The sequence below is a fragment of the Mauremys mutica genome, chromosome 3 (assembly GCF_020497125.1).
Source record: "Mauremys mutica isolate MM-2020 ecotype Southern chromosome 3, ASM2049712v1, whole genome shotgun sequence".
NCBI lineage: Eukaryota > Metazoa > Chordata > Testudines > Geoemydidae > Mauremys > Mauremys mutica.
Genome location: NC_059074.1, coordinates 154741400 through 154756164, shown reverse-complemented (window position 1 = coordinate 154756164; position 14765 = coordinate 154741400). Strand labels below are relative to the sequence as shown.

General features: G+C 46.8%; 1 protein-coding gene across 1 annotated transcript in view; it reads left to right on the top strand.

The window, feature by feature from the left end:
• ALK (ALK receptor tyrosine kinase) overlaps positions 1 to 14765 on the top strand; it is a 576734-nt gene that overhangs the window by 126883 nt on the left and 435086 nt on the right. Inside the window, exon 2 of the mRNA XM_045010420.1 lies at positions 9879 to 9998. Within this exon, the coding sequence (XP_044866355.1) occupies positions 9881 to 9998 (118 nt within the window). The 5' untranslated portion in view covers positions 9879 to 9880. The remainder of the gene's footprint in view (positions 1 to 9878; positions 9999 to 14765) is intronic.

Sequence of the window (14765 nt, the reverse complement as noted above, 5' to 3'; positions counted from 1 at the left end):
ATGGGGGGGAGGAGGAGGAGAAGAGGCGGGGGTGAGGCCTTGGGGAAGGGGCTGGAATTGGAGCATACCCCCTCCAGCCCCCTGCGTGAGCACTTCCATGACCCCAGTCCACACCCACAGCCCTCTGCCTATCAGGCCCCCTGCACCTGCCCCCATATCCCAGCCCCTGCACCCCCCTCACATACCCCGAGCCTCCTACCCTGACTCCTGCACCCCCCACACATATCCAGCCCCCTGTCCTGACCCCTGCACTCCCCTCACACCTCCCTAGCCCTGCCCCCTGCCCTGACTCCTGCATCCCCCCACATCCCCACCCCCATTCTGAGAACTAAACAGGAGCATAGGTGGCAGGTTCGTATAATTTTTGGTGGGGCCCAAAATGGTGCCGCCCCCCCCTCGCGCTCTCACCCTGTAAACTGATATAAAATGAAGCTACAATGCGTCAGCACCACAAGATTACAAGGGTCAATTAAAAGTGGAAAGTCAGAAACAGCACTTGCCTATTAATACCTAATATACGGTATTAAATTTTGTTGCACCTGTTGTGACAAAGTGGGAATGTTCTTAATGTTTTCTCTGAATACTGTGTGGGTGCCTCAGTTTCCCCTGCAAAGTGCCAACTGACGGTGTTGGGGACAAAGAGATCAGGTGGCCTCCTTGTCCGGAAGAGACACAAAGGCCAGATGAGGGAGTGTCAGTTTGGAGCTGGCTGGGGAAATCGGGAGAGGCCCAGAACTTGGGTCTGGGCTCCCCACCCCCCAAGATGGACCTGACTGAGAGGTCCTGTTTTCTGTACTTGCAAGCTCTGTTTTAGACTGTATCCCTGTCATCTAATAAACCTTCTGTTTTACTGTCTGGCTGAGAGTCACATCTGACTGCGGAGTTGGGGTGCAGGGACCTCTAGTTGCCCCAGGACCTGCCTGGGCAGACTCGCTGCGGAAAGTGCACAGTGTGGAAGGGCATGCTGAATGCTCCGAGGTCAGACCCAGGAAGGTGTAAGCTTCTTGCCCTAGAGACAGTATGCTCAGAGAGGAGGCTCCCCCAGAGTCCTGACTGGCTTTGTATGGAGTTGTTCCAAAGCATCCCAGCATCCCCTTCCACACCATGCGCTTCCCAGAAGTCTGCACAGGCACTGACACTCCCTCCTCTGGCCTTTGTCTCTTTTCCAAGCATTAGGAGGCCACCTGATCTCTTTGTTCTCCAACACCTTCAGTTGGCACCTTGCAGGAGAGTGGCCCAGGCCATCAGTTGCCTGGAGGCAGGGTGTCAGCCATTCTCTGTGCAGACGGCATCACACTGGCCCTCTAGGGCTTTACAACAATCACACCCCCTTATCCCACCATCTAGAGCCTTAAGAAATGCATTGGGGAAACTGAGGCACACAGACAGTATTCAGAGAAAACACCTGTATACGACCAGTTACATACTTTGAAGGGTGTAAAATAATCAAATATTGTGCTAAATACAATGATACTCCAAACTGACCACCAAATTTAAGTTGCATGTTTTTCCCCTCAGGTGAGGGTTCTGGGGTGGGGCTGGGGATGAGGGGTTCACAGTGCAGGAGCGTGCTCGGTGCTGGGGGTGCAGGCTTTGGGGTGAGGCAGGGCTGAGGATGAGGAACTTGGGGTGCAGACAGGCTGCCCCAGGGCTAGGGCCAGAGAGGACTCCCCATCACCACCACTGGCAGCAGTAAGCTCCAGGGGAGGGACCCCTCCTGCCCCCCACGGCACACACACTCTGCACATGCTCCTAGAGCCCCTCTCAGGTCCAGAAAGCTCACTCCCCTCCCCTATGATGGGTACTGGGGGGGGGCACAGGTGGCCTTCCACGTTGCTGCCCCTCACCATAACTTCACTGTGGATGGGGGATGGGGCTGCCCCTTGCCCAGCATGGGGCAGAAGTGGGGTAGGCAGGGTGGTGGCTTGCTATGGGGTGGGGGAGCAGGGTGTCATAAAATTCACCCAAGCCCCAGCTGCTCAGGTCTAGGAAGCCTCCCTCTCCCATCCCTCCTGTGGCGGGTGGGTTGGTGGGTGCTGGGGGAGGGGGCATTACCTTCACATGTGGCTTCCTGCCTCCCCTGTGCAGCCTGCTGTGCCTCACTGGGGGTAGGAGTAGGGGCTGGGACTGGGGCTGGGGCAGGAGGGGAATCATAGGGTCAAACACTCAAACATAATAAAAAATCATAGGGTCAAACACTCACGGAAGCCCCAACAGCTGCTAAGGTGAATGTCTGTCTGTCTCCTGGCCCGTTTGTGTCTCCTCCAGGTAGGGGCAGGACAGGGGAGGGGAGGCCCCCTCCACTCCCCTCCCCCTCCTGAGTGCTTCAGGAGTAGTTAACACATTCCTCTTATGCTAATGCTGCAGCCCTTAGGCTCCTGGCAGCGGCAGCAGCAGCAAAGGAGAGTGAGAGAGACATGCTGTGCGCTCTCTTTACATTCAGGCAGGGAAACTCCGGGGAGGGGGAAAAATCTAATATTTCCAAATATTGGTGGAGCAGAGCCCCTGATTATGAATATTCCTGGGGCTTTAGCTCCAAGAGCCCATATAAGTTGGCGCCCATGAACAGGAGCTGCCCCATGTAAGCGCTCCACACGCCAACCTCCTGCCCCAACCCTGAGCCCCCTCCCTCACCCTAGCTCCTGGCCAGACCCTGCATCCAAACTTTTTTTTTTAATAATATTTGGAAAGATCATTAAGTGGTCTGTCAAGACCCTCCGTGATTTTTCAAGTGGTCTGTAGAAAAATAAGTTAGACTACAAGAACAATCAAGGCACCTCACTTTATTTTCATTTACTTGCTATTACTTATAGGAGGAGGATGAAGAAAAAAAGAATGAAAAACAGGGGTAAGGGGAGATAAGAGAGAATGTTCTTTTTCTTGGCTGGGTCCCAAGGAGGAGCCCCAAAAATGAAGCTGAGCACAGGGCCGGGGGGCCCCACTAACTCTAAATCCACCACTGGCTGTCGCATCACCTGGGCTGGGGATACTGTCAGGGCCAGTGTAACCACTAGGCAAACTAGGCGACTGCCTAGCGCCAAGATTTGGGGGTGCCAAAAAGCAGTGCAATTTTTTCTTACACTACAGTGGAGTCACCTCATACACGAGAGTTAGGTTCTAAAGTCACCGCATAAAAGGAAAATTGTGTATAGTGAAAATTACCATAAAGTACAGTATACACTAGAACAGGGGTCCTCAACCTACGGCACGTACGCCAAAGGTGGTACACAAGCCGATTTTATTATTTTTTTTTTTATTTTTTTTTTAATGGCAGGCTGCGGGTCCCAGCTGCTGCTGAGCCTGCTGACCTATCTGGGGTCCTGGCCGCCGGCTCTGCTCAGCCCACTGACGATCTGGGGTTCTGGCTGCCCTTGCCAGGCAGGGTCTCGGCAACCGGCCCCGCTCAGCCTCCTGCCGGCCTGGGTGAATGTCAGGAGGCTGAGCGGAGTCACTGGCTGGGACCTCGGCTGGCAGCTCAGTGAACAGAACCCCAGGCGGGCAGTACGCTCAGTGGAGGCTGGGACCCACAGCCTGCCATTTTAAAAAAATTAAAAAAAAGAAAATCAGCTCGCGTGCCACCTTTGGCATCTGTGCCGTAGGTTGAGGACCCCTGTTCCTGTGTATACTGTAGTTTATGGTAATTTTCACTATACACGATTTTCCTCTTACACGCTGACCTTACAACCTAACCCCCGCGTAAGATGCGACTCCACTGTATTCATTTTTGAAAATTTATAATAAGTGATGCTTGGGGGGTGGGGGGGAGGGCAAGGTGGAAGTTTCGCCTAGGGTGCAAAATATCCTTGCACTGGCCCTGAATACTGTGTCAGCTGATCCCCACAATCTCCCACCTACCTGGGCAGTACAGCACACATGGCCCTGCCCACTAGCTCCTCTCCACTCTCTAGCCCACCCACCACTTACCCCCCTACCCCTTTAAGGCTTAGCCCTCTTACTTTTAAAAATGATTTCTTGCCCCTCTCCCCAGCTCAGGCTTTTCTGGCAGCCCTATTGCCAGGTATCCAGTTTTAGACTGGAAACTCCAGTAGAAAATGGGACCTGAGTGGGTTAGCAGTGCTGACTGGAAACGAAATGTCCGGTTATAGGAGTAACCACATTAGCCTCCGCTCCTCCCACTCCCAACTCCCACCCCAGAGGGCTGGAAGAGAACCTGTCCTGCTGCTGTGGGAGGAAGGGCAGCTCGGTGCAGAGAGAGACAAAGAGAATGGGCTAGAACCAGGTAGGTACCTGCTCTATGTGGGCAGGGGTGGGGGATCCTGTTTTCCCCCTCTCCAGCCCTGCTGCGCTTGCAGTTTACCTCTGACCCCTCCCTTGCTCCAGAGACCAACCCTAGCTTCTGCCCTGCTGTGCTTTTACCCCCGGCCCCTTTTAAAATCATTCCCCCGGGGGGCCCACAAAAAGTTAATATAGCCCTGGGCACGGGTCACAGGGCGGCATCCGGGACCATAGACACAGGAACTAGGGGTGCAAGCAGGGCTGCTGATGGAATTGCCAGGCCCAAGGGCAAGGTGGGGGGGGGGCTGGCCCTGGGCCCCCAGAAGGGGTGGGGCCTCAGGTGGAAGGGACAGGGCTGGAGGCCCAGCGAAATGAGCAGAGCTGCCATGGAGCTGGAGAAGGAGCCAGGAGAGGAGACACCAAGATCTCCATGGCCACCAAAGACAACTTCGGGCACCCCATTGGCCCCATGCTTGCTGGACCGGAGAGGTGGGCAGAGACCTGCGTGGGCTGAACACCCACCGGAAGGTGAGTGAGGGCACAGTTCCCTCAGCGGCCACCTGAGCACCCTGCTGCCTCCGTGTGCTCATCTCTGCTCACCTCCCTTGGCCGGCCCCACTGCCTGCAGGCTCTATGCCAGTTCCTGCAGCCAGCCTCATCCCCCAGCCAGCCTGCCACTTCCCAGGAGCTCTGTGCCATCCCCCGGCTCCCCTCCGTCCCCCTGTAGGCTGCGCCAGGCAGTGACAAGCGGCGTGAACATGGGCCAGAGGACTCAGGAGAAGAAGGGGGCAGCCATGCAGCCGGAGAGAAGCAGAAGTTTTCCCTTCAAAGCGACGCTTCTCTCGGGCCAGCTGTGTGGCTACCCTGTGCTCCTCCTGCATCATCTGGCTCACACTTGCTGCTGCCTGTAGCTCCTGCCTGGTCCCCTGAGGCTGCAGGTGAGCCTCCCTCCCTGCTCACCTGCCCCCCACATCTTCTGCCCCCGCAGTCTCCCTTGTGGAGCAGGCTGCCTGAGTGCCTGGCCCTGGGGCCCCCTGTTGTTGGGGTGGCCCCATGCCAGGGCATGGTACATTTTGTGGTAAATCCGCCCCTGCCAACTTTGACAACTCCCCTCAATTTTAAAAAAATGTATTTATTTGTTTTGTCCACCCACCTTTCATTTCTAAAATTTGGGGTGGTGGGTGGGAGAGAGAGTGTGTTTTATGTGTGTTAAATAATAAATAAAATAATAATAATAATTGGAGATATACCAATCTCCTAGAACTGGAAGGGACCTTGAAAGGTTATTGAGTCCAGCCCCCTGCCTTCACTAGCAGGACCAATTTTTGGCCCAGATCCCTAAGTGGGCCCCTCAAGAATTGAACTCACAACCCTGGGTTTAACAGGCCAATGCTCAAACCACTGAGCTATCCCTTCCCCCTTAAAAAAGGAAGAAAAACAAAAATGGAAAACAAAGTTTTAAGTTTTCATTTTATTGAACTGGAAAAATAGAATATTTATATTAAAGCCATTTTTCATAAAAAAAGCATTGAATGAATAATTTTGAACCACTGTCTCACTCTCTGTATATATGTATGTTTAAAATATAATGTACATATCATTGCATGTGGACTTATATGATCAAGTCCTGACTTCAGCAAATGTAAACTATGACCTTTTTTAATCCAAACTCTCGGTTAGCTGAAAGGAATTTGAATTCCCTTCAAGTGTCCAAAGTCAGAATTTGGCCCTGAAAGCTCCTTTAGGCAGACATGTTAAAGATAGCCAAAGATGCAAACGAAGGATTTGAATGTTTAAACCTCTGTACTGAAATGTGCCTCCTCTCTATAGTTTATTATATCTTGCCAAGCTTCTGGCTACTAAAAATGGAGCTGTCAGCTTCCGGTTGCTAATTCATTTATTTATTTAAAAGGTTAGCGCTGCTGCCATAGAAAAGTGATAAAGCACCATGGCACAAGGAACCAGAAAGTATAGTTGGCATGTTCTGTAAGAGTTAGAGGAAGATTCCAGCTCAGATTTTGCTCCCTTAAGGAAGCAAAAACATTTTATTCTGTAAAATGACAGCAAAATAATGTGTGGATTATTCTTGAGAGATTCATAAAAGAGTGAGGAATTTGTTTATTTGATTTGTAGATCTTATTGTAATTACCTTTCAAGACATGAAATACCTTGGAGCTACAATAAAGTGGAAGAGGAAATGTCTTTCTTTCTCTTGACCTGTGACTCTTACCTGAAATCAAATAATTAATTCCTCATTGAGGAGCCTGGCCTCTTGTCTATGCAAAAACCTTTTTAACCATCATCTTTCTCTGAAGATGACTTAATTGGGAAGGATTCATAACTTCTGATAGAATCTTCTTGCATTTGTACTAAGGCCAATAATCCAAGCAAAGACCGTGAGATAAAGTTTCAGGATTATAAAGAGTACAGGGAAGCAAAAACATCATTAGGTAAGATCAATTGAACTGAATCTCCAGGCTGCGTCTACACTATAAATTTTTATAAAATCCTGAATTGTACTACCATTGGCGTAACTCTCTTCGGTGTTAGCAATAGCAGAAGAGCTAGTGTAGGCAGGGCTCAGGTATTTTTACTACAGTGTCATCTAGTCCTGCTCGGAGACCACTTTAATTCTGACTCCAGAATTTGGATAGGAAAAAACTCATTACATACTTTTGCAGTAAAAGCAAGTGCATTAGTAAGATATATTTCAATCTAGGTGAGGTTGGAGTTAGAGTGGCATGAAGCTGAAGAAGGGGATATGTGCAATGGTGGGTTATAACTGACAGGGAGGTGGCTGTGAAGGTGGGCAGTCTGGGAGAATGTTTGGGTGTTAGGATTTTGGGTTGGTAAGGTATAGTATGCCAAATGAGGTTGGTCTGGGTGTTAACAGTGACTTAACTCTGCTGGTAGGAAATGCAGTTGAGTGACCTTCACTGTAAGGGGGTGGGTGTCAGAGAGAGAGAGATGGAGGCCTGCTACAAATTTCAGATCGACATCTGACCTTTTTGAGAATTCAGAGGGGTTCACAACCAAGGTTCTAGCTATCTACCATGAACATGTATACTAAAATTGTGCTCATTTAGGGCTTTTAGAGATCGAGACCTCAAAGATCTTGTCCTTTATGAAGCAGATGGTTTGGAAGTAGGATGCTGAATCTCTCCACATTCTGTAGCATCGATGGATGCTTATCTTATTATGTGACGGGGAGTATTGCCATTGATCACCCAGTCCCAAATCAAGTGACACACCCTTATTACATTTATTTGTTTGGCTGTTTGTTTAGTGGAGTCAGCCACTTCAAGAACTTCATTTGTTCAATACGGTAACTCCTCATGTAAACTCCTCTTGGCTAATGTTGTTTTGTGTTACACTGCTGATCAATTAGAGAACATGCTCATTTAAATTTATGCAATGCTCCTTATAATGTTGTTTAGCAGCCGCCTGCTTTGTACACGGCTTGCAGAAACAGCAGCTAGTGGAACTAGCTGGTGGGGGCTTGGAACCAGGGTGGACAGGCAGCCCCCCATCAGCTCCTTGCTGCCCAGCAGGCTATCAATTGCCAGCAGTTCAGTTGTCCCTCCCCCAATTGCCATGTGCTGCTCCTGTCCTCTGCCTTGGAGATGCTCCTGGGAGCCTCCTGCTTGCTGTGCAAGGGGGTGGAAAGGGGTGTTAATGTCAGGGTGTCCCCCCCCCTTAGCCCATCTCCATGGGGGTGGGGGGACACAGAAGGGAGCTTTCTGGCAGCAGCGGCTGTCTCAACTTGCTGATCTACTTAAAAAGGCAGTGTACTTAGAGTGGGGTCAGTGTACTTAAAGGGGCAATGCACATCTCTCTCTCACTCACAGGGTGTGTCTCTATCTCTGTCTGCCATGCTGTCTCCCCTCCCTCCATTTGTGCTGCCTTGTAGAGTGTGAGGCTACATTAATAACAATGTGTTAACTCTTGAGGGCTCAGCCGAGTGTTACTGGCTAAATGATGAACTAAGGCATTCCCTGGGAAATAGCCCACCCTCTGACTTCACCACCTCAACCAAGCTTCACAATCATCATTGCTGTGTGCAGTATTAAATTGTTTATTTAAAAATTGTGTGTGTGTGTTTGTGTGTGTGTATATATATATATATAGAGAGAGAGAGAGAGTCTGGTGAAAAAAATCGCCCCTCCCCATTTACATTAATTCTTATGGGGAAATTGGATTCGCTTAACATCATTTCACATAAAGTCACATTTTTCAGGAACATAACTACAACGTTAAGCGAGGATTTACTGTATGTTATACTTTTAAATTCAGTAATACTAGTCTAACGACAGTAAAATTGTTGAAATAGTCAGACCCTGGCAACAAACAGGACTGTTGTAATGAAATCCCTGAAATCTAACATTACCACCATGATCAAGTCTCAATGAAGGGCATAAGTCAACCACTAACCGCTTGAGGTTAAATAGACACAAGCCCCCTTGCCCCCAGCTAAGTCATTGCATAGTTGTGTATTAAGTTTGTATGTAGGGAGATTACTCGTTTATTTACAGTTAAATATGGGATACTAGACTTGATGGTCCATGGGTCTGATCCACTCTGGCAATATCTATGTTACTAAACTCCACCCAATAATATATAGTATTCAGTTATTTTACCATAAATTCGCAAAGGGTCAAGATATATTTCAGCCATCAAGGAAACTAAACTTTTGTCTACAATTCCAGGATGAGTGACAAAACAATACTGTGTTGAAGCCAGTTTATATCCTAAAGGTTATTGTTGCAATCAGTAGAGTTAGTTAGTATACATTGTGTCTTTATATGAAAGATTAGCACTTGATTCCCCTCTTGTTTATGCCATTGTTACTCCCAATTTATACCAGTATGAGTGAGATCAGAATCAAGTTCTTGCAAATAAAAATTGTGACAGGGAAACTCTGAATCCCGTGAATTGACCACATTTCCATACCCCTGGAATTCTATTGCACCTGTCAGGCTTGCCTTATAATTCAGGCACCAGTTCACACATGCGTAGAGTCATCCTGGTCTTGCAGAGTGGATATGGATAAAATTGACCATCGTAACCCATTCTAGTTCATTGTAACAGTCTAAATCCCTAAAGGCTTGTTTCAAACATTTTAATTTATGCAGCAAAAACTCAGCAGAGCATGAATTCACCTGCTTTATGTGCAGGATTCCAGGTGCAAAAAACAAACACACACACGCAAAGCTTAAAGCACTCTGAGGTCAAAGCAAAGCTTGGAAACACAGAGGGGTAGTGTTGACAATTCTGCTGAACAACAATACTCGTTTTTCATATGTAAAACAAACAATTTATCCTGATTCTCCCTGTGCACGTTGATGGGTAAAAGACGTCCTTTCAGCCACTGAAACTATTAAATCCTACTATGAATCTGCCTTGGATTGAAACATAACTGTATATAATTGAATTTTCAGTTTCCAGTGGATATGATATTCTTTATGTCCTGTCATAAACAGCTGTTTAGTACGGCAATGTGCTGTTAAACTGATTCTGTGCTGTACCCAAGAGGTGACTGCATTTCAGCACTTATTACATATAGTCTGTAAAGCACTTTAGGATACTTCAGCCTGTTGTTTATATTATATTTATTTGCATTTATTCTTTTCTTTTATTTAAAGGTATGAGCACTTTGGAATCTCCCACAAATATTCCTTCTCTCCCCCCTGATTTCTCTGCCTGGAATTTAACTTGGGTCATGAAAGACTCTTCCCCTTTCTTCCCTCACAGAGGACAACATGGTAAGTAGGCTTATTCTCTATTCCCATGCAACTTTACATAAATACTGTATCGGTATGTTAGTAGTTCAAAACATTTAAAGTAAGACGGTTCATGTTAAAATAGCCATGTTCCCCCTGCTATTAGAGAGGCTCTGTATGAACTGAAGGATCCACACTAGCAGATCAGATTGCTGGTCACAACCACTACACTTTTAATTGACTTACCTTTATGGTTGGGCTCAAGCTGCTAAACATGTATCTTGGATTTCAAATGCCTCAAAGTGTGTTTGGAGCTGAGAATGTGTTTGGCCTACTATAAAGATAGGGACCATTTGCAAAATTTGGGTTTGTTACATCACCTTCACTGGGGTAGGATGAGAGTGGAACAGAACTGGGATTATGGTTCAGACTATTCTCTGATATGATCTAATTAATGATAATGTAAAACCACATTCATACAGTAGAATGATATGCCAGTGTTTTCCTGGTCAGAGAAGGACGGATTAAAGATATATCCAGCATGCAATTCAGTAAAAGGACTGAAGGAGGATATATCCACCACCAGTTTCTCATGAGAAGAGATAAGGTGGAGAGAGGCTAATAAGATTTACTCACCCCAAGCCTGTAATTATCTGCTTGAGGGAAAAGTTTGACCTACCTATATGAAGGAGTTCCATATATCTTCAAATTTATGTTGCAGCCTTTTATGCTGCGCAATATATATTATTTGTACTGGCATACAATATCTGCTTCTAGCTGTTGTAGCTGCGTGACTGATGAGGACGCACCAATTTCATTTTAGAAGGGACAGTAGCAAATCCCCCCCCCCCCCGTGGCTTTCACAGAAGCTTCAAGGAAGATTTCTCATTTATCCTTTATTACTTCATCCTAACCGCTTTAAATTTCTCAGAAATATCATTCCAAGAGAAGGGTTTGTTCTAAGAACCTAAAATCATGTGGATTGGTTCCATCTAATGGAATCACATGTAGATAAATGTACTGTATCTAAGTTTAAAATGACTTACAGTGGCTTTTGGCTGATTATATAATCTGTCTGGATGAAGTTCTATCAATGCCCAACCCACCATTCTGCAATGAATGGCAGGAAATCGATTGTATATGTTACACAAAGATGATCCCTACTCAGTGCTCCAGAATTGGCAGAGCACAATATTTTTGTATGTAACCCTTCTGCCAGGTGGAGCCAACAGCAACAAGGGCTAGGCTCAATATCTAGGGTTTCCTTTTTGAGCCCCAACCCAGTGACCTGGGACAATTACACACCACTCCCTGGGCACCTCTAAGAGGCAATACACCCTCTCACAAGCACAGAGTTTGAGTGTAGCAAAACCTTTTAATAAAAGGAGAGAAGTAAGTCAGCATTAATTTGGGAAAACCCCACAACTAGGGTTCATAAACATAAACCATGAGCAAGTAAGTTGGGCAGTGTCCTTTTTCCCCTCAGGTTCTTAAGTCCAGCAACCCAAAAGTCCTTTTAACTTGCCCATCCCACCCCCCTCACAGTTGCTGTCCTTGGCCAGTGCAACCCCAGAGTTCAGAGGTTCATCTGCACAGCTCACCTCCCACCCTGGGTAGAAGGGGGGGGCAAGGAGGCACATTACACATATTGCCCTGCCAGACAATTGCCAGTCTGCTCTGGCCCTCTCTGCCAGCCACCCTGCTGGCCGTGTGCCTCCCCACCAGCTGCCCTGCTGGCCACTGGCTGTGCCTCTCCGCCAGCCGCGCTGCTGATCATGCCTCTCCACCAGCTGCCTGGATGGCCACTTTCCAAGATGTTTTCAGGGCCCACCACTTAACACAGTTGTCAGTGATTTCAGCTGTTAGTGGGCAGGCTCTTGCAATAGAGACACTGTCCCAAAGTAGATCTAATAGTTGGACTTAAGTATCAGTGATTTCAGCTCTGTAGCATGTAACAAGACTCTCAATTGAGTCTAAATTAGCTCTTTTACAAACGGTGTCTAGAACCCTTAAACAGGGCCCACACCACCAGGTACAAATACCTGTCCTCCCCACCCCCTCAACTGATTGGCCTTTGGAATCCATGTCCCCTGCCTAGCGAGTGCTATTCAGTTGAGGGCAAGTCCCTCTATCTAGGTATGCCAGGTATAGTTCTGCTGCACTTGGTTCACACAACAAGGATAACAACCCTTTATTACTCCTGCCCCAATAACAAGGGGATCCAACATCAGCCACAAGTGATCATTTGGGCAAGCAATCCCATCATGCTAAGCACCCTGGCAGGGTGGGTGTGTCCATGCAAACGAGATCAGCTCCTGAATTCCTTTTCCGCCACTCACTACTAGATGTCAGGGGAGAGCTCATTCAGACTCTGCTTACATCTATAATGCTTTATATTTTCAAAGCTTTTAAAACCCTCAACTAGTTTACTGATAGTTCTGAATTTGGGTCAAGTATTTCCTATCACTTTCAGGATGTGCGGTTCAGAAGAGTGGGAGGTGTCTTGAAGAGGGGCTGATTGCTTTTTGTCACCATTGCACCTGGGGGGTTCTGGGATTTCCAGCGGTTGCTCTGGCCTATGGGTCTGCTTTAACTTACACCTGGACTGCAGTGGACCCAAAGGCACTATTCAGCAACCTGGAATACCTATAGGACAGTTTGCTTTGGCCACACCCCTGTATCCCAGGAACACTATATCCTGGGGACTGAGTGGTGCATGTTTCTGTGTGAAGTAGAGCCCCTACACCAGCCTCTGAGGAACAAATCAAGAGGAATTGAGGTGTAAAGGGACTGAAAGCAGCCTAGTCAGGGCCCTATTTATTGTTCATCTTAATGTCCCTGGCTGGAGACTTTGGCATAGTTCCTCCCTGCCAGAGGGAGAGAGAGCCTTTGGTATTCCGTGTTATGGCACACGCCCACCCCCAGCTATCTAAAAGGCCCCAAGTCACAAAGGAAATCATTATCAAAGATGGGAACAGAACTCAGCTCTTCACAGTCCCAGTTCCTTTGCTCTCTGAAATGGCAAAGTATCACTGAGGCCAGATGTGAGGTAATGTTCTCAGTGAAATCTCCATTTTGACAGAGCCTATCCAACCATCTATCCAAGCTTGAAGAGATTTTTAAAAAATGTAAAAGAAAAGTTGAGTATCACCAGGTCCCTCTTGCCCTCTTGCCCTCAACTCTATTGTCTCCTTTGGAAGTTACCCCAAGTCCTCAGTATTGACATAATGACCAAAAAAAAACAAAAACAAAAACCTAAACAAAACTAAACTAAACTCCCCTCAAAATAAATAAAAATAAAAAAAAATACTGCTGAATTGGCTGCAACGGTTCTTGCAAGCAAATGTTTCATCACATTTGTGAAATTACATACAACTGTCCCTAGAGGTAGTCATCCGCTCAGGCTGTTGGAGAGGTTACTTCAATAGGAAGCTTTTACAATACTCTTCCCACTGTGTCTCATCAGTGCTAGCAGCTTTCCAGATCTGCTGCTCTACCTGAGCAGTGATTTATTTACCTACCATCCTGGAGATACAAAATTTCACCTGTCCTACTGAGAAGCAAGTTTTTGTTTTTTTGTTTTTTTAAATAGGAGCCCAATTTTGTTTTAGGCAGTGCTTCTCAAAGTGGTGGTTGGCGAGCCATCGGCTGCCGGTCCGCGGCGAGTTTCCTCATAAGAGCGTTGACTAGGATAATAATATGGCACCAGTCCCTGGCACATTGGAAAAAAAATTGCCGGTCCCCCACATCAGATAGCTTGAGAAGTACTGGTTTAAGGGACAGGAAGAAATTTTAAGCATCTATATTTTTAGGCTTTCCTTTATTCTTTCTCCTTGTCAAGATGCTCTCTCTCCCTCCCACATGGCAGGGACTGAAGAATATGGGGTCAGCAAGCATTCCTAAGCATATGTCGTGTAGCATATTAAGTTCCCCAGGGGTATGAAGGTTGGCTGCCACCTCACTACCACCTGTCCCTAACGTGCAACCTTGTCTGAGCCTGCTGTGATCAGCTCCCTGAAACCACTAGCCTCTGGCAGCACAAGCACTGTCTTCCAAGCCCTTGCAGGCCTCGCTCTCTCTGTACAGGTGGCAATGGGCACATACCAAATAAAAATACTCAGAGAACTCCGTGCAGTGTCCAGCTCCTTATTCACTGAACACTCACAGTATTACCAGATCTGCTGTTCCCAAAGGTACAAAGCAGCTTGTAAGATTCAACTCAGGACCAGCACTTTGCTTAATACCACTGCACTTATACTAAATCTTGTTTTCACTATAAATAAATCTATTATTAAAGAATAGATTCAAGTGATAGAGAGGAAGAATATTGGAAACAAATATTACATATAGAACAAAATCAAATATGCTTTCTAGAGACCAAACTTAACTAACAAGTTACTCTTATCTAAATAAGTTTATCTTACTCAACATTCTCTTCAGTGTTTTCAACCAAGCCTGGATGAGACCCTTTTTGTATATACCAGAATCAGGAGATTCTGGTAACCCCTCTGCACCCTCTTGCCAGTTGTCAGTAAGAGGCTCTTTGGTCACAAACAGGGATTAGACATTCCTTTTGCTTGGGATAGGGGGACCAAAATCCAGGAAAACAATCTTGCTCTCCTTGTCCCTTTTTTCTCCTTCACCTGCAGACAATACTCCAATGGCAATATGCAATTTATGCAATGACTGTAACAAGTATGAAATACTATACAGTAAGACAACAAATTGCCTTTTTCTTCTTCTGGTATTTATTTTCCCTAGAGACCACCCTAATATATATATTTTGGCAATGAATCCCCTTTTAAGGCT